This window comes from Globicephala melas, chromosome 14 (genome assembly GCF_963455315.2).
Source record: "Globicephala melas chromosome 14, mGloMel1.2, whole genome shotgun sequence".
In the NCBI taxonomy this organism is placed as follows: domain Eukaryota; kingdom Metazoa; phylum Chordata; class Mammalia; order Artiodactyla; family Delphinidae; genus Globicephala; species Globicephala melas.
In genome coordinates, this window is record NC_083327.1 from 9247218 (window position 1) to 9268049 (window position 20832).

General features: G+C 45.5%; 1 protein-coding gene and 1 long non-coding RNA gene across 2 annotated transcripts in view; one reads left to right on the forward strand and one right to left on the reverse strand.

Moving 5' to 3' along the window:
- Positions 1-885, reverse strand: part of LOC138842312 (uncharacterized) — an 86825-nt gene extending 85940 nt beyond the window's left edge. Inside the window, exon 1 of the long non-coding RNA XR_011376688.1 lies at positions 746-885. This is a non-coding gene — a long non-coding RNA (uncharacterized lncRNA). The remainder of the gene's footprint in view (positions 1-745) is intronic.
- Positions 401-20832, forward strand: part of KCNQ5 (potassium voltage-gated channel subfamily Q member 5) — a 579817-nt gene continuing 559385 nt past the window's right edge. The window contains exon 1 of the mRNA XM_060283602.1: positions 401-801. Coding sequence (XP_060139585.1) covers positions 401-801 — 401 coding nt within the window. The remainder of the gene's footprint in view (positions 802-20832) is intronic.

Sequence of the window (20832 nt, forward strand, 5' to 3'; positions counted from 1 at the left end):
GCCGAACTCGGCCTCCGAGAGGGGCTTCGGGGCCCGGCCCCCTCTGGCGTGGGGAGCCCGGGGCCGGGCGTGCGCGCGGGGGAGCTCCCGTTCCAGCCCCGGGGGCGCTTCACCAGGAGGGAGTATCCGCCACGGGAACTGAGGGGCCGGAGAAGCCCTCTTGGAGTGACGCCCCCGACACGTCCTGATTACGCATTCGAAGCTATAGGCTGCTCGACCCCGGGACTCCTCCGTCTCGTCCGCGCGCCTTTCCGCCCCCGCTGCTTCCCCTCCCCCGGCGCGCAGGTCGAGGGCCGCCGGGCGCCCCGTCCGCCGCCGCCGCCTCCTCGAAAGCGGCCGGCGCGCATGAGGCCGCGGCCCCCGCCGGCGGCGCCCCCCTCGCGGTGCCCGCGGTGATGCCATGCCCCGCCAGCACGCGGGCGGAGAGGAGGGCGGCGCCGCCGGGCTCTGGGTGAGGAGCGGTGCGGCGGCGGCGGCGGCGGCGGGCTGGGGGCGCGCGGGCTGCGGCATGAAGGATGTGGAGTCGGGCCGGGCCAGGGCGCTGCTGAACTCGGCGGCCGCCGGGGGCGACGGGCTGCTGCTGCTGGGCACCCGCGCGGCCGCGCTGGGCGGCGGCGGCGGCGGCCTGCGGGAGAGCCGGCGGGGCAAGCAGGGCGCCCGGATGAGCCTGCTGGGGAAGCCGCTCTCCTACAGCAGCGGCCAGAGCTGCCGGCGTAACGTCAAGTACCGGCGGCTGCAGAACTACCTGTACAACGTGCTGGAGAGACCCCGCGGCTGGGCGTTCGTCTACCACGCTTTCGTGTGAGTACCCGCGCCCCCCGCCACCGCGGCGGCGGGGGCCCTCTTGCCTGGTCCCCCGGACGCCCGGCGCAGACGCCCTGGCCGGGCGCGCGCATGCACACACACACACGTACACACGCGCGCACACACGCGCACACACACTCGCGTGCGCACACGTGGTAGCTTTTATTTCTTTGCACGTGTTTAGGGTCTTCCTCCTAGAGCCTGCCAGCTCCCTGAGCCCCACCTCTCTCGCCTCTGCGGACGGAGCCTTCCCGTCGGCGCTCCTGCTGAGCCACCCGGCCGCTCTGGGCGCCCGGGGGTAGAGCCGGGCAGGCGCGGGACCCCGGCTGCGCGGATAATTGGGAGAGATTAGGTCCCGAAATACGTCCACTCCAACCGTGGGGGCGCCCGGGAGCTGGGCAAGGCTCAGGGAGGCGGAGCGCCCGCGTGAGGCTCGGGAGAGTGTGTTGGAAAGGTTAGGAGGTGATGGCGGGGTAGAGGCGGCGGGGAGAGGAGAGACGCAGGCCCGGGTCCTGGTCCCCGGGGCGGAGCTGGGGTGGGGGGGCTGCCGCTCGCGGCGGGGTGGTGGTGGGGAACAGCAGCTAGGTTTCCAGCGCGCCCGGAAACACGCCTCGCAGCTACCTCAACCGCCACTAACGGAAAGTCTGTCAGTGCACGTAGTCCTTCCTGCCACAGTGGTGGCCGAGGCCCAGAGGGGGCGAGCAGGGCCGGGCGAGGGGATGCTTCGCTCGGGCGTAGTAGCCGAGGCTGGCGGGGAGCCCGGCGCGCAGGGGCGCGGGCCGAGGTGCAGGGCCGGCGCGCCGCGCGGGACGGGCTCAGGCAGTGGGTGAAGCAGGCAGTGGTGGCTTGGAGTCAGAGCGTGTGTGTTAAGGCTTCACCATCTAGCAGAGGATGCTTAATGAGAAAATGATTGGAAGCAAATGTTTATTTTTCCCTTAGGCATTTGAAATCTTTCAGTGCGTTTGAAGTTTACTACTATTTTTCCCACAATGACCATTCATTCAGTCTCCTGTTAGACTTAGGTTTATGTGGACATTTTAAGGTAGTTTTTATGCCGTTACGCCATCATCTTTTCTTCTTCTTTTTCTCCTCTCTTTTTAGTTCCCCTTTTTTGCTTTTTTATGTTAAAATGAAATATAAAGACAGCAGCCATAGGAGGCCAGTGGAGAAAGTTTAAGGCACTCACTGACAGGTTCCTTGTTTCCTAGTAAAAAGATTTGCAACACGTGAATTAGGTATCTTTTAGAAATGAGGCGTGTCATCCAAACATAGCTCTCACCTGGGATGGAGGATTGGCTCCAGAAACATTTTTTGAAATAACGTGGATGAAGTGGCTGGTTTGGTAAATAGGTGAGCCTGGAATTTGACCACGTAGGAGTCAGGAAATTGGTGGAGTCTACAATCTGTGTGACTCTGGTGTCTGGAAAATTTTACCAGATTGATGTGAACTTGTAGCATGAGGTGGAATATTCCAGCCAACTTTCCATCTTACAGTGTACACAAGGAGGACGTTGTGTGGCATCATGATTACATCAAAAGGTATAATGTGTGTAAGATTCATGTTGCCTCAGATGTGGTTATTGCAGTAAATGCTAGGCTTAGAGAAACGCTACTGATACTTTTCACGTTCATGCCCTCTGAGTTGATATATAATGAATCCTATTACCTAATGAGCCTGAAAAATTATTCTGACCTGTCAGGATCCACTAAAACATTTAGCAATATGATTTGTGCTCAATTTGGCAGCAGAATATATACTGGATGGAAATTGGTTTCTTGTTTTTTTACACAAGAGTTTGCTCAGAACATTCATAGCTTTGATTTTACAATACGATGCTATTTAGCGGACTTAAATTTTGGTAATTTATGTATTGTATATTCAGAAAGGGTGAGAGACAACTTTGGTTGGTGTGTGTGCTTTGTATCTCCTAAGTGTTGCCCTTGAACATGAATGAGGACTTCTTGTAATGCAACGTGCTCTTTTCAATATGTTGGGGTCTAATAGGTTTTTCTGGCCTTACAGAATCTTAAATTTTTGACAAATCATTTTTGAAGAGGTTCAAGTTCGAATAATTCTCTACTCACCGGGCTTTATTGGTCAATCATTGTCTTTAGTGGTGGATACAAAATAAATTATGTGCTTGTCAATGCCACGTGCTGCTGTGAAGTTTTGCGTTACTGATTTCTAGAGCCTGAAACTGTAATGCTTGAGCGATCCGGTAGGGGTGCTAGACCCACATTAGCACAAAGACAGGAGCATCGGCACAACTACAGCTGATGCAGTAGCGGGGGACAGGCCATCTTTGGCAATTGCTACTTATGATTTTAAATAAGCTTTAGAGTAGCTGGATTTCACACGTTAGATTAATAAAGGAAAGTTACTTTGAGCTGTAAGTCTAACCAGACCATTAATAATAAAGGAAGTTATAAGAAAACCATTTCTAAAGCAGTGTAACTAACTCATTCTTTGCCAGCCTGGGAATCCCCAAATCTTACTTTAATAACAGGTTTTGTAGCACATTAAGGCTCTTGCCAAGAACAAGTGCACTGTGATTAATGAGGTACTTCAGGGACGGATTTACTTGGTCGACCCATGTTTCCTTGCCAAGAAGCAAGAAAAGTATGTTTAAAGTTATGTTTCAGGTGACGAAACATTTCTGTTAAATATGCAAACCCCATGATTATAATGGTATTTTAATGGTATACAATGTGGTTTCAAGTGTTTGTGTCCCAGCCCACTGATGAGATGGCTGGCAAGAACAAGAGATGGCCTGCTGCAAATCCTTTCTTCCAATCTTTATAAATCGGTGGAAATTAGGAGAGTCTGTTCTCCTCCCATTCTTTAGGATGTTCCCTGTTTTCAGCTGTCCTTCAGTTTAACGGAGGAGCTATTCACATATGAGGTGACATACTTCTTTGAATGTTGTTTGTCCATTTTTAATCCCTCATCTTTTTCGGGAAAAGCGTAGAGTAAATGGTGGTAATAGAAAAACACACGATGGGCTCCATATATAAATTCGCGCCGACGGAACAAATGTGTTTCCGAGAAACAGCAAAGGCAACAGTGTGGCAGACACACGTAACTCGCCACTGTGTCCGGTGCACCTCTGCCAGGCATAATGCCATGGAGCAGAATGTATATATGTTTTAAAGTAGAAGAAATCCTCCAGTCATCCAGGTTAGCAGCCCGGCAGTCATCCTCGATCCCTTCATTTTTCTCAGACTCGCTCCCGCTGTCCACCCAAACGATCGTTGAAGTCTGTGTGTTCATGCTATAAATATTTTTCAAATCCATTCCCTTCTCTCCTTTGCTACTGCTACCCTCTCTCTCTGTTTCTCCATCCATCCCCACTGGATTATTTATAATGGTCTCCGGCTTCTGTTCTCAGCCTTCCAGCTCTTTGCTCTGACACCACAGTGTTTTTCCCCAAATGCACATCTTATCATATCCCCTTGCCTCTAATCTTTCCATGACTCTCTACCATCTACTCATCTGTTTACTCATCCATCCATCTGCAAACATGTGAGTGTTCACGTGTGCTAATTCACAAATTCATAAGGCGAAGGCCTCCACTCTCAAGAAGGGAAAAGACTCCAGTGCAAGCCTGTGAACAGGACTGAAACGCTGCTGTTATAGACGTGAGTACAGAGTCATGTGGGAAAAGAGAAGGAAGTGGAGGTGAGAGCACAAACGTCGGCACAGGCTTTCGAGAGGAAGAGAGGTATGAGCTGAGCTTTGACAAATGACTAAATTTTCAAGTGTAAAAGCAAGGAGGGGATGAGCAACCTTGGTGGAGAAAATAGCTTAGGTAAAGACACTGGCACTGGAATCAACATGGTAATTCTGGGTACTGTGAGTATCTGCAGTATGGGCACGACCTCAGGAAAAGAGGGTAGAGCAAAAGGCACATGTGCCTGACCTTGGGTGGCTTCAGACGCCGGCCATGGAATCTAGTCTTTATCCTGTAGCTGGTACTGGTCAGTGAATGGTGATAATCAAGAGGGATGATGTCATCAGACGCGTATTTTGGGTAGACGTGTCTTTCCTTAGTTCGGTGAATGGATTGAAGGGTGCCAGATGGGACCAGTGTGGCCTGTGAGGAGATGACAGCAACTGTCCAAGTTTTCCACTCCTTCTTGTATTCTTTTATCCATAAATTCGTGCCACGATGTCTGTCGACTGTCTCCTTTGTGCCATGGACTGTTCTGGAAAGGTGAGAGACGATTGCCTGAGGAGCTTAGGCAGTAACCGTAGGGATGAGACGGAGGGATTTAGTTAGAGAGCAGTTACGTAGGTACATGCAGATTGTTTTCACCAGTCCCACGTGCGGTGTGAGAGAGACGACCCTGAGCTGGGTGATTTGGGGAATGGAAGTACCATTCACTAACATACGGCACAAAGGGCGAGTGGCATGCTTTCAGGGAACATAATGAGTTCCGACTTGCACTTGTTCAGTTTGAAACATTTGTCAGATGTTCAGGGAGAGAGCGTACGTGGTAAACACACAATAGTGAACCAGGTACGCACGGTCTCTCTCCATCGGGTCTTGGATCGGCAGCTAAAACGATGTCTGTTGCAAAGAGAGCAAAAATAAATAAAATGTATTTCAAAGAATGACTGCCTTTACAGATCGAGAGCAAAATCTAGATGTCTCGATTAGAGGTTCAGATTTGGAGGCTGCCAGCAGTTTTGTGCTGCTGAAAGCAATGAGTGGGACAAGTGAGGTAGCCCAGAGGTGCAGGGTGGGGTGAGAACGTGGCAGAGGACAGAGTGGGGACGCAGCTCTGTAAGAGATCACAGAAGGACCTGGGAAACCTCGACAGTGACCACAAGGCCACAGGGAAAAGCCAGGAGGCCTTCTCTTTATAAAAGCGAAGGCAGGAAGACGTGTGCAGGAAGGAGCTGCCGTCGGCATTTCCGGTGCTGCAGAAAGAACTAGAAGCGGTGTGTTAGGATTTCATTGGTTGGTGACGAAGGAGGTTCCCTGATGGCCTCTGCCGAAGCAGCAGCAGTGGGATGGTGTCATGACTGGGATTTCAGTGGGTTGAGGATGGCTGAGAGCTGGGACGGAGGGGACAGGAGTATAGATTAACTCCAGATTCCTTGGACCGGCTCAAAAGACCCCTCGTGACGTGGCCTCTGCCATGTTTCCTGTCTCATCTCTAATACACTCCTGAGCCCCAGCCTTGCTGAGCCCCCCATCCTGTATCTGCCGCCGGACACAGTATTTGCACACGCTCTTCTCTGGGGCTTTTCCCACCCCTTGCATTCTAGCTGCACAACTCCTACTGTCTCTTCAAAACACAATTCAAGGGTCGCCTCCTTTTGGGCACATCTCCCGCTGCCAGGATAATTTAGGTGCCTCTCATGTCCTCTCCCATAGGCCCCCGGGAACGACATTACCCTGGTGCTTGCCCCGCCTTACGGTCCTCGTGAGCCACTTGGTCTGTCTCTCCCACAGGAGGGTGAACTTCCTGTACAGAAATCCTCCTATTCATCTCTGAATCCCAAGCACCTAGCAAGGTGCCCTGTATGGAGCAGACCCTCCGTACATGCCTGCTGCACGAGTAGGTAAATCATTTTCCTTGGAAACCTTCCACACAGGAGTTGCAGAGTGAAGCAAAGCTGAAGGAATTACTGTCTTTTTGATTTGCTTAGAAGTAAGATACTGATGATTCATTTAGAAGAGGAGGGTATGGGCCCAGAAGCAGGAGATCTTTGCTTCCAACTTGCCCACTAATCCGCTTTGTGACTTGGAATAAGTTACTTCCCCCTCCTGGGTCTCCAAATCTTATCTGTGAAACAGGCACAGAGGTGTTTGTGATGCAGCCACAGTGATGGAGGCTACTGTGAAGGGTCTGAAATGTAATCGGAAGGGGAAGGAGTATTTGTAATTAGTGACCTGATCTCTTAATCCTTTCCCTTCCTCCGCCCCGAGCTGCAGGCCCACCTCCTAATTGTTCGCGTTAACTCCAAACTCCTGGGGGGGGGGGGTCAGTGGGCCACACATTAGCCAAGGGGGTCTTTCTAAGGAGTTAACCAGAGCACAGCACTCCCCTGTTGGACGAAGGATCTGCTGATTGCCGTCTCTACCCAGCTTCCTAGGGGCAGGGGCTGTCGTCTGGTTCTCTGCTGTATCACCAGCACCCAGCCCAGGGTCTGGCGTGTAGAAGATGTTCCATGCGTGCAAACTGATTCACACCCCTCATCCCCCCAAATACACTGCTGGTTTCCTGGTGGAAGATGGAATGAGACCCTCTTGGCCATTTCCTGTGTCAGCACTCAAACAGATGTGATGACCAACCTTATTATTTACATATATATTCTGTTCAGAGCTAAATCTCTGTCTATAGAAAGTGATGTCTGCATTTTATTTTCACTCCTTCAAAACCAATGATTTCCCTTAAATACAGACAGGCCTTCTACAAATTATACTGCTTTTTGCCCTGCTAGTCTAGGAACATAAAATGCTCCATATAAAATGCTCAAATCAATCTGTTTTCAGAAATTGAAGCAATGCTGTAGTATTTGAGGATCATATTCCAATTAGAGATGTTGAAAGTGTTAAAATCTTAGCACTGGGAACATTACGGCCTAAGAGAAATGACACATAAGAAAAAGATATTTCAAAATGGCATGAAGTCTTGATACAAGAACCACTATAAACAAGGAAGGTAGCCAGACGTCTTTTGATAATAGCTTGTGAAGAAGAGGTGTCCGTTTTAATTTTTAATTGCAAATGGCTATTTTGGCGACTGAGAGCACCAGCAGAGCGAGTCTTCGCCCAGCCCACTGCTGTGAAAGTGCTTGAAACGGCCCAATTGCTGGGCCGCCATAGCTTCTAGTTGTGTTTAACGACGGGTAGGTGTTTTCACTTCGATTTCCTTTTCCTTCAACCATTTCAAGGATGCTCTTTGAAGTTTTATTTGGTTTCAACCTGGTAGACAGATTGGCTACACGACTGCATTGTTTCATAATTTTTAAAATTCTTTGATGGCTCTCAGAGTTTTAGGTGATCCTTTTGATACTTTGTTATCAGTCTGTGGAAATAGTGAGTTTCCGAAATGTTACTGAGGTCATCTATGGATAAACTGAAAAATACTTTGGCTTTTTCCATTTTATATATCTGTAGTTCTCTCTCTATATATGCACACATGTATTCCGTACCTACTGTGTCCTAGCACAGAACTTGTTAGTGCAAATATTTATGTTTACCTTATTTTTGCTCCTCTAAAAGTAAATAAGACATTTGACTAGAATGCAATTGAAAATAAAAAGATCATATGGAGATTATATCATAACTTGAAAGATATTTAAATTTAACTGTGTATGAAGAAAACACTTTTGACAAACTTACTCATAGTCTTTGTTGCTTCCTTTTATAGTACCTGTGAGGTAATTCTAGAAACTCAGTTCCATCTTCAGTCAGTGGCAGGATCATCTTTTATAATTATCATGTTATAATTTCTCTCTTTTTTTCTCAACCATCAATTCAGATGAATACTTGACAGTCATTGTGTGTACCACTGAATGTTCTAGGTGCTGGTGGTGCAAAATGGGGAACCATGCTGGACCATGACCTCAGGAAAGGGCAACATGATTAGATTCGGATTCAGGTATCAACTTTACTGATTTCGTGACTGTGAGCAAGTTGCTTCCAATACCATCAACTTAACCTGTAAAACAGGAACAATAATATTACATCAGTGTATTGCGATATTTTATATGTATCTAATATATATGCTTATAATCCCAGTGAGCACATGGTCATTATTGAAACAGGAGAGAGATACAGAGGCAATGTGATGGAGGGAGGGACAGCTCTGTCCAGGTCCAGGATACTCTCCTGTAGGTGCTGGGCAGTTTTTGAATTTGGTGGGTTTAGGCAGGTGGTAATGTCATTGAATTTACATTGTAGATTGTCCAGTCTGCCAGCTTTAGGAATGATGGCTTAAAGGGGACAAAGGAGGTGGGAGATCCATTTCAAAACTGTGATTTCAACTGAGGCAAGAAATAATTAGGACTAGGACAGGGGGCAGTGGTAGCAAAGATGGAGAAGAAAATATGGCCCTGGTGGTGCAGTGGTTAAGAATCCGCCTGCCAATGCAGGGGACACGGGTTCGAGCCCTGGTCCGGGAAGATCCCACATGCCGCGGAGCAACTAAGCCCGTGCGCCACAACTACTGAGCCTGCGCTCTGGAGCCCGTGAGCCACAACTACTGAAGCCCCGGCGCCTAGAGCCCATGCTCTGCAACAAGAGAAGCCCGCGCACCACAACAAAGAGTAGCCCCCACTCGCCGCAACTAGAGGAAGCCCACGTGCAGCAACGAAGACCCAACACAGCCAAAAATGAATAAATTAAATAAATAAATTTAAAAAAAAGAGAAAATATGGTGATAGAGTTGCAATGTATTAGAGGGGTCAACGTGGAATCTGAAGCAGAAGGATGGATTTGCTGTTTCCTGGTTCCTGGTTTGGGTGGTGGGCTATGTAGTGGGGGCCATTAAATGAGATTGAGAATACAGGGGGGACAGCAGGCTGCAGGGGATGTTGGGGTGATAGATGAGTTTAGTCTGAAGATGCTGAGCCTTCGGTAACTGTGGGCTCCTCGCTATACACGTCTGGCAGTTGTGGATGAAGGTTTAAGAGACACGGAGGTACCGACAGCGCTTAAAATCACAAGGAGTGTGTGTAAAAGAGAGAGGGATGGAAACCTGGAGAATACTGACACGTAAGGGTGAGCAGAGAAAGGGGAATAAAATGGAGCAGACAGCGAGATGGAAGGAAACACTGGACAGAAGGATGGCCAGGAGGTCGTGGAAACCAAGGGTACTGAGAGAGTTTCAAGAAATAGTCCACTGTGAAATATAGGCAGTGGTTACCACTGGATCTGACGGCAGCATGGGAGGCGGCAGTGAAGGAAGCACTTAGGGCAGAAGCCAGGATGCTGTTCGCTGGGAAATGAATCGGAAGTGACGGGAGGAATCGGTGCGCGTGAGCCCTGTATTCAGTTAGTTTAGCGGGAATATTAACAAGAGAGACTGAACTCTAGCTTGAAGGAAACACAAGACTAAAGGGCAGAACAAGGGAGGGGAACTGGTAGGAAAGATGATTTATCATCAACGGTAGTCATTGTAATTATTGATTATATGCTGGACGTTGTTCTTGATGCGTTACACACGCTCAGTCTTTTAATCTCAGAACAGCCCTAAGAGGTGCTATTTAGGATCATCATCTCCTGTGGACAGACCAGGATGCTGAGGCAGGGTGAGGGTCAGTGATCTGGCCATGGTCAGCCAGCCACCGACTTAATGGCAGAACAGGGCTTTGAACCGGGCAGGTTGGCTGGCAGCCCGCGTTCTTAACCACTGTAATCACCACTATTGTGGACGATGCCTGTGGGCCCAGGGCCCCTCCAATTACATGGATGGCATCATTTAAAAACGGCTTTGGGGGTGTGGGGTGGGATGAATTGGGAGATTGGAATTGCCGTATATACACTTGATACTATGTATAAAATAGATAACTAATAAGAAACTATGGAATTGACGTATATACACTATTGATACTATGTATAAAATAGATAACTAATAAGAAACTACTATACAGCACAGGGAACTCTACTCAGTGCTCTGTGGTGACCTAAATGAGAAGGAAATCCAAAAAAGAGGAGATATATGTGTATGTACAGCTGATTCACTTTGTTGTACAGCAGAAACAAACACAACATTGTAAAGCAACTGTACGCCAATAAAAGTTAATTTAAAAACATAAATAAAAATTTTAAAATGCTTTAGGGTGTGGTATAGCTCTTAGCAAAATAGCATATGCACAATAAATATTGTTGAAAAAAATGAATGATGGTTAAAACCCCTTATAACTTAGTATCAGAGAATTACATGTAACTTAACAGTGTTAAGTACTATTAACAGTTTCTGTCTCCAAATTCTAACCAGCTCAAGTTTTAATTTTTCCATAAAGTTTCTCTTGATAGCGCTGGGTTATTTCCTTACTTTTATTTACCTCACAGAGCTTTTATTATTTGGACCATGTATTTTAGCCCTTAATTACATTCTTGCATTGCTTTCTAATTGGATCGTTTAACTAATTCTTCAAAAATAATTTGTGTCTAAAGAAACCAAAGCACCCTTTTTATTTGTATCTCCTATGGCATCAAGCCCAGATTTTTATCCTTTGTTTTTAATCAAAATTTACGTAGTCTATCGCTACCAGGGGGACTATTTGAATGCTATAACTTTTTAATTTTTTTCAAACAGGAATTTCCTTAAGTTCTACTAGTTTAAATTGTGGAGCAACTTATATTGAGGACCCAGATTGCTATAATAACTTCTTAATAACATTGCCTATAAACATTAAATTTTGAATTTATACTTTCACTGCAGAATGCCTAAGATTCATTTAAAATAGTTGCAGTTGCTTCATTTATGTTTCACAATGGCTGAATGTACCATAGAACCATTTGCTCCAAACTGATTTTACCGGATTTTCTTTCTTTAAACTAATAGAATACTCATGTTTTCTTCACACTAATATAAATATCTTCCATTTAGTCTCCATGCTTCCTTCTCTCCTCCCCCATACACATTTTTCCTGGATGTTTCTTCCTTACTTTCTCTCAATTGTCCCATCATCTTTCCCCCTAACTAAACTATTCCTAGTTTTTTTTTCCTTCCTCTCTGGGCATGTATATTTCTGAAATGAGTTTTCTCTTTATTTCTTTTTACCAGGTTGTGTAATTTGATTTCTCTTCCTCTTAAAGCTGTCTGCTCTTAATCAGGAGATGGGCTGACCCTGTAATTGCTTACAGGCTGCAAGAGTGTCCTGCATCAGCAGACCGGGCCACCTAATGTACACATTGCTCTGCAGTAATTCACTGAGGCCTCCAGAAAGATGCGGGGGTTAGAGAACCCTACTTTTCTGGGAGTTGTAGTTAGGCTCAGGTTTCTTAGGAGAAAAGAGAGTGAAGCCTTACAATTTCTCTGATGCTTTCTAATATCTACCTATTATTTCTGAAACCTGGCAGTACTCAGATATTCTGTGAATAACTTTTAAAAGATCATACTTTCCATTTTGGAAGTTGACTACTCTATATAGCTGAGAAAGAAATTATTTTTATTCCTGATGGAATTATTGTAGAAAAAAGCACAGTAGAGAAGTCAATATGTCTGTTGCGTAGAGTTAAATAGCAGGTAACTTAAAGTCATTCATCGCATGTCCATCAATAGATGGATGAAGGAGATGTGATACAAATATACGATGGAATATTACTCAGCCATAAAAAAGAACGAAATCTTGCCAGTTGTGACAACAAGGATGGACCTTGAGGACATTGTGTTGAGTGAAATAAGTCAGACAGAGAAAGACAAATACCACATGATCTCACTTATATGTGGAATCTAAACAGCAAAACAAGTGAACAAACAAAACAAAATAGAAACAGAATTATAGATACAGAGAGCAAACTGGTGGTTGCCAGAGGGAGTAGGGGGTTGGGTAAAATAGATGGGGGGGGTTAAAAGGGCACAAACCTTCAGTTATAAAATAAATCAGTCACAGGAATGTAATGTATGGGATGGAGAATATAGTCAATATATAGTCTATAACATGGTAATAATTCTGTCTGGTGACAGTTTCTAGACTCATCATGGTGCTTATTTCGTAATGTATTTGATTGTCAAATCGCCCTGCTTTACACCTGAAACTAACATAATATTGGATGTCAACTATACTTCCATAAAAAAATATTTATCATGTAGACTGTTTACAGTCGTTAGCAGATTCTTTTCTCAGTGAGCCAGGAAATAGATCTATAATTTGGCAACAGAGAGCTGCAGTTCTCCTGTTTAATTGGAGGTTAAAGCATGGACTCAAACTGCAAGTTGTCAGGGGAGTGCATAGGAGAGAGAAAACCACCTGTATTTTTTCCTAGTTGGAAATTTTTCCAAAGCGTAGGCTTTGGGAAAGCTATTCCCACAATCTTTTATGGAATAGGTACCAAGTTTAGGGCTCCCTTTTCTCTAAACCTGTTTCCCCTCATACCTGAACGAATCTGGGACTGGATGGGATTGAGAATTTGGGTTCTTCTCCCATGTTTGGGTCATCGAATACATTTCCCAGCTTTCTGAGTTGTACAGTTAAGACATAATTCTTCACTGTTTGTTCAATAACGTGACCTCATGCTATGTATAAGGACCTGAACTACACCAGAACTACAGAAACGGAACGGAAATAAGACACAGCCTATTCCTTCAAGGAATTTTTACTCCAGAAGGGTATGAGTTTACTGTTTACTGAGTTACAAAAACTACCTCTCTGAGTTGACAGGATGAAAGCAAAGGTTGGCCTTTCTCCAGAGACATTTAGCTACTGCTCCTATTAAAGGGATTTTCAGGGTAAAGTCTGATTACCGCATTACAGAGAACTGCTGACTGTCAGCTCTCTTGACCCCTTGGGAAACATGGAAGCTGGGTGCCCAGCTGCCCATGCAGGTGGGCATTCAGTTCAGTGCCTCCCACACAGAGACCAAACCCAGGAGTTCCCACTGATCACAGTAATTTCCAAAGAGCAGTAATTAAACTAGTTAAACTAAATGTTCTAGTTAATACAACATTCTGAGTATGTTTAATTTGCTCTCAAGTGTGTTTAAAAATAGAAAAGAAACCAGTGCTGCTTCATAGTACTTTGTTTGAGGATGTTATTTTTTTTCTCCCCAAAATGACTTACAAAAAATAATGCAAACCAAAAGTTTTTTTTTTTTTTAAATCAAATGAAATGCCTGTTTATCTTCAGTATATATGCTAAATTTATACTCTTGTTAACTTTATTTTAGTACATGGGGGAAGATATTACCATGGGGCCTGGAATTCATTCATTATTTCATTCATTCACTATTTGAGTGCCCACCTCATGTCATGTCCTTGGAACCCTTTGGAAACACTCTTTCCCATTTGATCGACTTTCTCCAGGCATGTGGGAAATGGCTCTTTTTCTTCAACCAGAGAGTGGCTCTTCAGAGTGAAGATAAAACCATTGAGTGTAAGAATGTATGTTCACTGCAGTCCTAAGGGTGCACTTGGCTATCTCCTTAAGACTACAGCCTAACCTTCAGATGTATTTCTGAACTAGATGGGCAGTCAGGTGACAGAATTACACGGTGACATTAAACTGGTTTTAAATTGACCGGAGCCAGATTATTAGATCCTCTAGTTCTGCTCTGCTCCATCAAATGGAAAAGGCGAGGAAGTTGGATTCAATACAAATGACTTTGGGGGAACTCATTTATAACCTTCAAGATAAGATCACGTGGACCTTGACGTCTGGAAGAAATGACAGTCAATCTGTTTAGGGGCAACATTATCTCCAAGCTTGAACATTCACATTGGCACCCAAGTTTTTTTCCGTAGAAGAAAATCAGATAAGTCCTTTAGATTCAGATCCACCAGAGAATAAATAGAAAGAGATTGTTGACAGTCAGCACAAAGGGACCAGCTAGGCACTGAGATGGCCCTGCAGACCTTCCAAAGGTAGGACAGGAGACACACGAGGAAAGGAAAAAGTAGGCAGGTCACATTTATGCCCATGGTGTTAACTTCTGCACGGTCACTCGGGCCACCAGTTTGGTGGGACCACGTTTCAGTTATTCTGTCTCTCAGTGGAAGGGACCGTAGTCAATCCACTGAAAGTGGAAGGTATCTTTAGCAGGAAAGATTCCCTTACATGGATCCAGAGCTTTTCCTCTAATGTTGGACCTGATGAGTTACTTTACAAATGACTGTTCCCAAACTAGTTGGGTCATGCTGTGGAGAGCTGTTTTTCAGAGCTCGTGGGTATGGAGTTTTATTCCAGGCTTTGGGGCAGGAAGTGGATAATACAGATAAATTTATAGGTGGCACCAAAGGAAGTGGCTTAGACAACCATAAACAAGAATAGTTAAGAAACTATCACATTGTGCCGGAGAAAACAGAATACTCATCTAATTCAAGGGTAGGTACCATAATTCACAATTGTCATTAATGAGGGAGCATTCTTTTTTCCTCCAAAAAAGGTGAAAGGCAATTACCCGAATTTTTTTCTGTTTGTCATTGGTCCAAAGTCCCTTTCCATGTTGCAGCCTTAATATAGATTTCCAAAGCGCGTGACAATACACTGGAGAGACCTAGTCACGTTAAATCTATCGTGTGTGTGTTTTTCATACTTGCTCGCAGAGCCGCATATGAAGCTGGTGGTTACGCCAGAGTTAGTGTCTGGGGGGTGGGGTGCAGGGGGGTGCAGCGACACAGCACCATGAGGGCCTGGCCTGGAGCATCAGCCATGGGACGGTGAAGGAGGGGAGGACAGCAGAGAGTTCAGAGGGAGAACCAGAGTTCCTAGCCCTGGATCGGCGTTTGATAGACAGAGAGATGAAAGAATCAGAGTTTTCATGGTTTCAAGCAAATGTGACTGTGACTAAGCAAAGATGCTCGATTCTGTTTTAGGGAGAGACGAGATGCACAGGTGAGCATATAACCTATTTGAGCTTTGGGAGAGGGAGGAGAGGGTCATTAGTTAGTGATGTAGAGGTGCTGGTGACAAAAAACCTGTTGGAGAAGAATGTAGGGAGAGAGGTTTAGGGAATACTGGCATTTGGGGAGAAAAGAGGAGAAAAGGGGCTTGTGAAAGAGACAGAGAAGGACTCGATACAGGGTAACACAGCATCCACAGGGGGACCAAGTCTCAAAGAAGGAGTGCAATGGGCTGAGAGTATTATAAAGAAAAGAAATGAAGCTCTGAACATTGGGGTGTATATGTCTTGTCTTTTTTCCCTCCTTTTTTTTCAAATTAATTAATTAATTAACGTATTTATTTTTGGCTGCGTTGGGTCTTCGTTGCTGCGCGCGGGCTTTCTCTAGTTGCAGCGAGCAGGGGCTACTCTTCGTTGCGGTGCGTGGGCTTCTCATTGTGGTGGCTTCTCTTGTTGTGGAACATGGACTCTAGATGCATGGGCTTCAGTAGTTGTGGCACGCGGGCTCAGTAGTTGTGGTTCGCGGGCTCTAGAGCGCAGGCTTAGTAGTTGTGGTGCACGGGCTTAGTTGCTCCTTGGCATGTGGGATCTTCCCGGACCAGGGCTCGAACCCGTGTACCCTACACTGGCAGGCGGATTCTTAACCACCGCGCCACCAGGGAAGCCCCGTATATGTCTTTTCTAATTAGTGATTTCCTTTCCTTTGGATATACGCCCAGGAGTGGAATTGCTGGATCATATGGTAGCTCTATTTTTAGTTTTTTGAGGACCCTCCCTACTGTTCTCCATAGTGGCTGCACCAATTTACGTTCCCAGCAACAGTGTAGGAGAGTTCCCTTTTCTCCACACCCTTGCCAACATTTATTATTTTGCTTGTCTTTTTGATGATGGCCGTTCTGACGGGTGTGAGGTGATATCTCGTGGTGGTTTCAGTTTGCATTTCTCTGATGGTTAGTGATGCTGAGCGTGTTTTCATGTGTCTGTTGGCCATCTGTATGTCTTCTTAGGAAACCTGTGTATTCAGGTCATCTGCCCATGTTTTAATTGGACTGTTTGTTTTTAGATATTGAATTATGTGAGCTCAGTATATACTTGGAATATTAACCCCTTATGAGACATATCATTTACAAATATCTTCTCCCGTTCAGTAGGTTGTCTTTTTGTTTTGTTGATGGTTTCCTTCACTATGCAAAAGCTTTTAAGTTTAATAGGTCCCATTTGGGTTGTTTTTTTTTTTTTTTTGCTTTTTTGCTTTTGTTTCCCTTGCCTGAGGAGACAAATCCAAAAAAATATTGCTAAGACTTATGTCAAAGAGTGTACTGCCTATGTTTTCTTCTAGGAGTTTTATTGTTTCCTGTGTTACATTTAGAGAGGCATGGACATACATACACTACCAAACGTAAGGTAGATAGCTAGTGGGAAGCAGCCGCATAGCACAGGGAGATCAGCTCCGTGCTTTGTGACCGCCTGGAGGGGTGGGATAGGGAGGGTGGGAGGGAGGGAGACGCAAGAGGGAAGAGATATGGGGACATATGTATATGTATAACTGCTTCACTTTGTTATAAAGCAGAAACTAACACACCATTGTAAAGCAATTATACTCCAATAAAGATGTAAAAAAGAAAATAACCTAAGTGTTCATGAACAGGTGAATGGATAAAGAAAATGTGATACACACCCACACACCCACACACACTGGAATATTACTCAGCCATAAAAAAGAATGAAATTTTGCCATTTGCAACAACATGGATTGATATGGAGGGTATTATGCTTAGTGAACTAAGTCCAAGAAAGACAAATACATTGTTTTGACTTTCATGTGGTATCTAAAAAAAAAGAATGAATATAACAAAACAGAAACAAACTCATTGATATGAGAACAAATTAGTGGTTACCAGTGGGGAGAGGGCCAGGGGGTGGGGGAAGGGCAAGAGATGGGCAAGAGATTAAGAGGTACAAACTACTGGGTATACAATAAGATTCAAAGATGTAACCTGCAGCACAGGGAATAGAGCCAATAGTTTACAATAACTTTACATTGAGTGTCATCTATAAAAATATTGAATCACTGTGTTGCACACCTGAAACCATTGATAATTAACATTGTAAATCAACTATGCTTCAATCTAATTACAAAATGCTGCTGACAAAAGTGTCTTAATTTCTTGAGGAAAAAAAGAGTAGCAATGAAGATGTAGATGTAAAAAGAGGCAGTGATGTAGACAAGCAGCATAGAGCAGGGGCGGCCAGAACCTGGAAAGGGGGGGCCCCCTAGGAGGGGACAGGTCTGCAGCCCCATGTGCTCCGAGGACATCTGCGTCACAGGGAAGAAATTGCGTCCTGGGAAAAGGGCCAAAGTAACCCAGCAACCAGGCAATGTGGAGCACAGCAGTCAGCATTCAGAAGGCATCCCGCAGGTGTAAGGGATGTCCTGAAGGTGTATCCTGAGAGATGGGGGTGCCCAGAGAGCCTCTGTGAGCAGACAGGGAAGTCTGGTGTGGGAGCAGCCTTGCAGTCCAAAGAGAGACACGGGTAAGTGCAAGGCAGTTCCAAAGAGTCTGTGATACAGCGCCGGCGCTGGGAGAGGAAGGAGAAGACAGACTGGACTGCGTAACTGACAATCAAATTGCTGCAGAGAGCGGGGGAACAGGAGATTAGGGAGCGACAGAGTACAACCAAGCGCTTCTTTATTTCTCCAGGCAGTTGGAGGACTGCACAAATATAAAAGCCTAGGGAAGGGCCCCCCAGGTGGAGAAAGGTGAAGGTGATTGAGAGGACCAAGACGCTGGAGGAAGAGAGCTAGGGATAGATGGTAAGTGAAGGTCTGGGATGGCGGCTTTGGGTGTGAGAAGCAAGCCCCAGGAGGTAGGTTAACAAGGTTTCTGGACAGCGACAAACGCCCTGATGCAGGTAGAAGGCTCTGCAGGTGACATTCTGAGGTCTCCCCGATGGTGGTACACAGGCGAGATTTAAAAGGCGTAGGGACCCTGACTCAGATCTGACAGCTGCCTCCCAGGTAAAGGGAAGGAGGGATGCTCTGGAAGTGACATGGTGACCTTGGGCAAGTCCCCGGCTTCTTGGGGCCGAAACACCTGGTAAATGTGGAAATGTGCAGGTGTGAAAGCACCTTGCTGTAACAGTAGGCACATGTAAAAACGTGTTTAATGAATAAATCAATGAACACATTACTTATTTTAAAGTAGCATTGTATTTGGTGCTAGGATTCCATACCAAGAGATTTACTGTTGTCTCTAGAAGCTCTCTGCATTGGAACAAAAAGATTTTTCTATAATCTCTCTCTTTTTGAATCTACAGAGAAAAGCACATTCTTAAAGCTTAAAGTTGGAAAGATTGTCAGGGACTACCGCTTTGACACATTGAGTAACAGGTTCACAGAGCTGCAAGGACCTTTGGTGACCTATTCCTACACTGTCCTTTCTTGGCTGGGAAAACTGTGGCTACAGAAAAGTCAAGTGACTTGTTCCACATCAAACACTGCCAGGGGCAGCCCCGGTGGCCGGGCCTCCCATCAGCCTTACTGAGATGACTTCGCGATCTGCCCTACGCTCCCTCTAGTGAAGGTTCTCTGAGGTTTTCATACGATGAGAAGTGGGGAGCGACAAATTAGGAGTGTGGGATTAACAGGTACACACCACTATATATAAAACAGATAACCAACAAGGACCTACTGTACAGCACAGAGAACTTTACTCAGCATCTTGTAATAACCTGTAGGGGAAAAGAATCTAATAAAGAATATGTGTGGGGGGTGAGTGTGTGTGTATGAAACTGAATTACTTGGCTGTACACCTGAAACTAACACAACATTGTAAAATCAAACATCAATAAAACGAAAACAAAAAAATAAGTAGTGACATTTCACATCCTATTGTTTGTTCAACACTTATATGAAGCAGATTCTTTTTTCCTTTAATACATTTATCTATTTTATTTTTGGCTGCGATGGGTCTTTGTTGCTGCACGTGGGCTTTCTCTGGTTGTGTGAAGCATATTCTTTTTTTTTAAACAGAGAACAGGAGTATTTATTTATTTTTAAATTTATTTATTTATTTTGGGCTGTGTTGGGCCTTCGTTTCTGTGCGAGGGCTTTCTCTAGTTGTGGCAAGCGGGGGCCAGTCTTCATCGCGGTGCGCGGGCCTCTCACTATCACGGCTTCTTTTGTTACGGAGCACAGGCTTCAGACGCGCAGGCTCAGTAATTGTGGCTCACGGGCCCAGCCGCTCCGCGGCACGCGGGATCTTCTCAGACCAGGGCTCGAACCCGTGTGCCCTGCATTAGCAGGCAGATTCTCAACCACTGCGCCACCAGGGAAGCTCGAAGCATATTCTTTTAAAAAGCAGTCTAGAACCTTTTCTCTCTGTATGTTAACAGAGAAAACATTCCTCTCTGTTACAAATTCCTAAAAGCCAGCAAAAGACATTATTTTGTGTGACTTTTCTTTCTTCTGAAGGAGTCAAATTCTGAAGCAGGGGTCTCTTTAGGGGTTAAAACATATATTGACTTGCTTTTCAAAGGCTCCAATGAATGGAGAGAGCAAATAAGAAACGAAGTAGTATTTAGCACCTTAGTATTAATATTCAGTAAACCACAGTTGCAACACTGTGGTTTCTTTCCAGATAGGAAGATTTTGTGAGAGAGAGCCCCAGAATTCGAGAGAGTGGGAGAAAGTACATGTAAACATTAGATGAGGACCCAAAAGCCCCTCTTTCATTCTGTGTCTCTGTCTCTCTGTCTGTCTGTCTCTGTCTCTCTCTCACAGACACAGACACACACACAGACAATCTAATTACACTTGATAAATTCATGAGGGGAAAGCAGATGTGTTCATCCAGAAATTCAGATGAGCTCACACATCTGCACATAGGTGCACCCAGCGCCCTGCTTGTATGCCCAGGAGGGCCTGGACCCGGACAGCCAGACCCAGGCAGGAGTAGCAGGGTGAGGTCACTCTCCTGAGGTCTGGAAATCCTTGCCCTGTCCATGGGGCGAGGCACATCTCCAGCTTTGCAAGCACCGTGTCTTCTTTTTTAATGTGAGTGGGTAAGATTAAGTTAAACTTGGTTTCCACCCTCCTGGTGTTTCTTGGTCCGTATCTAATATGCTTTTTATAGTTCATATTGTCATTAGAAAACGAATGGTTTCATTAGCGAATTCTGAGGGAGAGGAATTTGGGTGGGGTTTAAATCGCTGGCTTAAAGATAGCCATCTTTGCATGAGTCACATACCTACCTACCCTCACTGCAAGGTTGACGTGTCCTATTGGTGCTTCTTCAGACATCTTTTTAGCTAAGAGAATTCTGAGGCAGAGAAGTGACTTGGAGAAAATGAAGGGCTCTCATTTAATTTTACGAACAATTCTTTATGCCCTAAGTTACTCCCGTGATCTTTGAATACCTAGGACATCCTTTCTCGGGCGTCAGACCCCCTCCCTAGTGGTCCTGATGCAGAGCTGCTTCATGGACCGCCCAGCACAGCCAGCGGG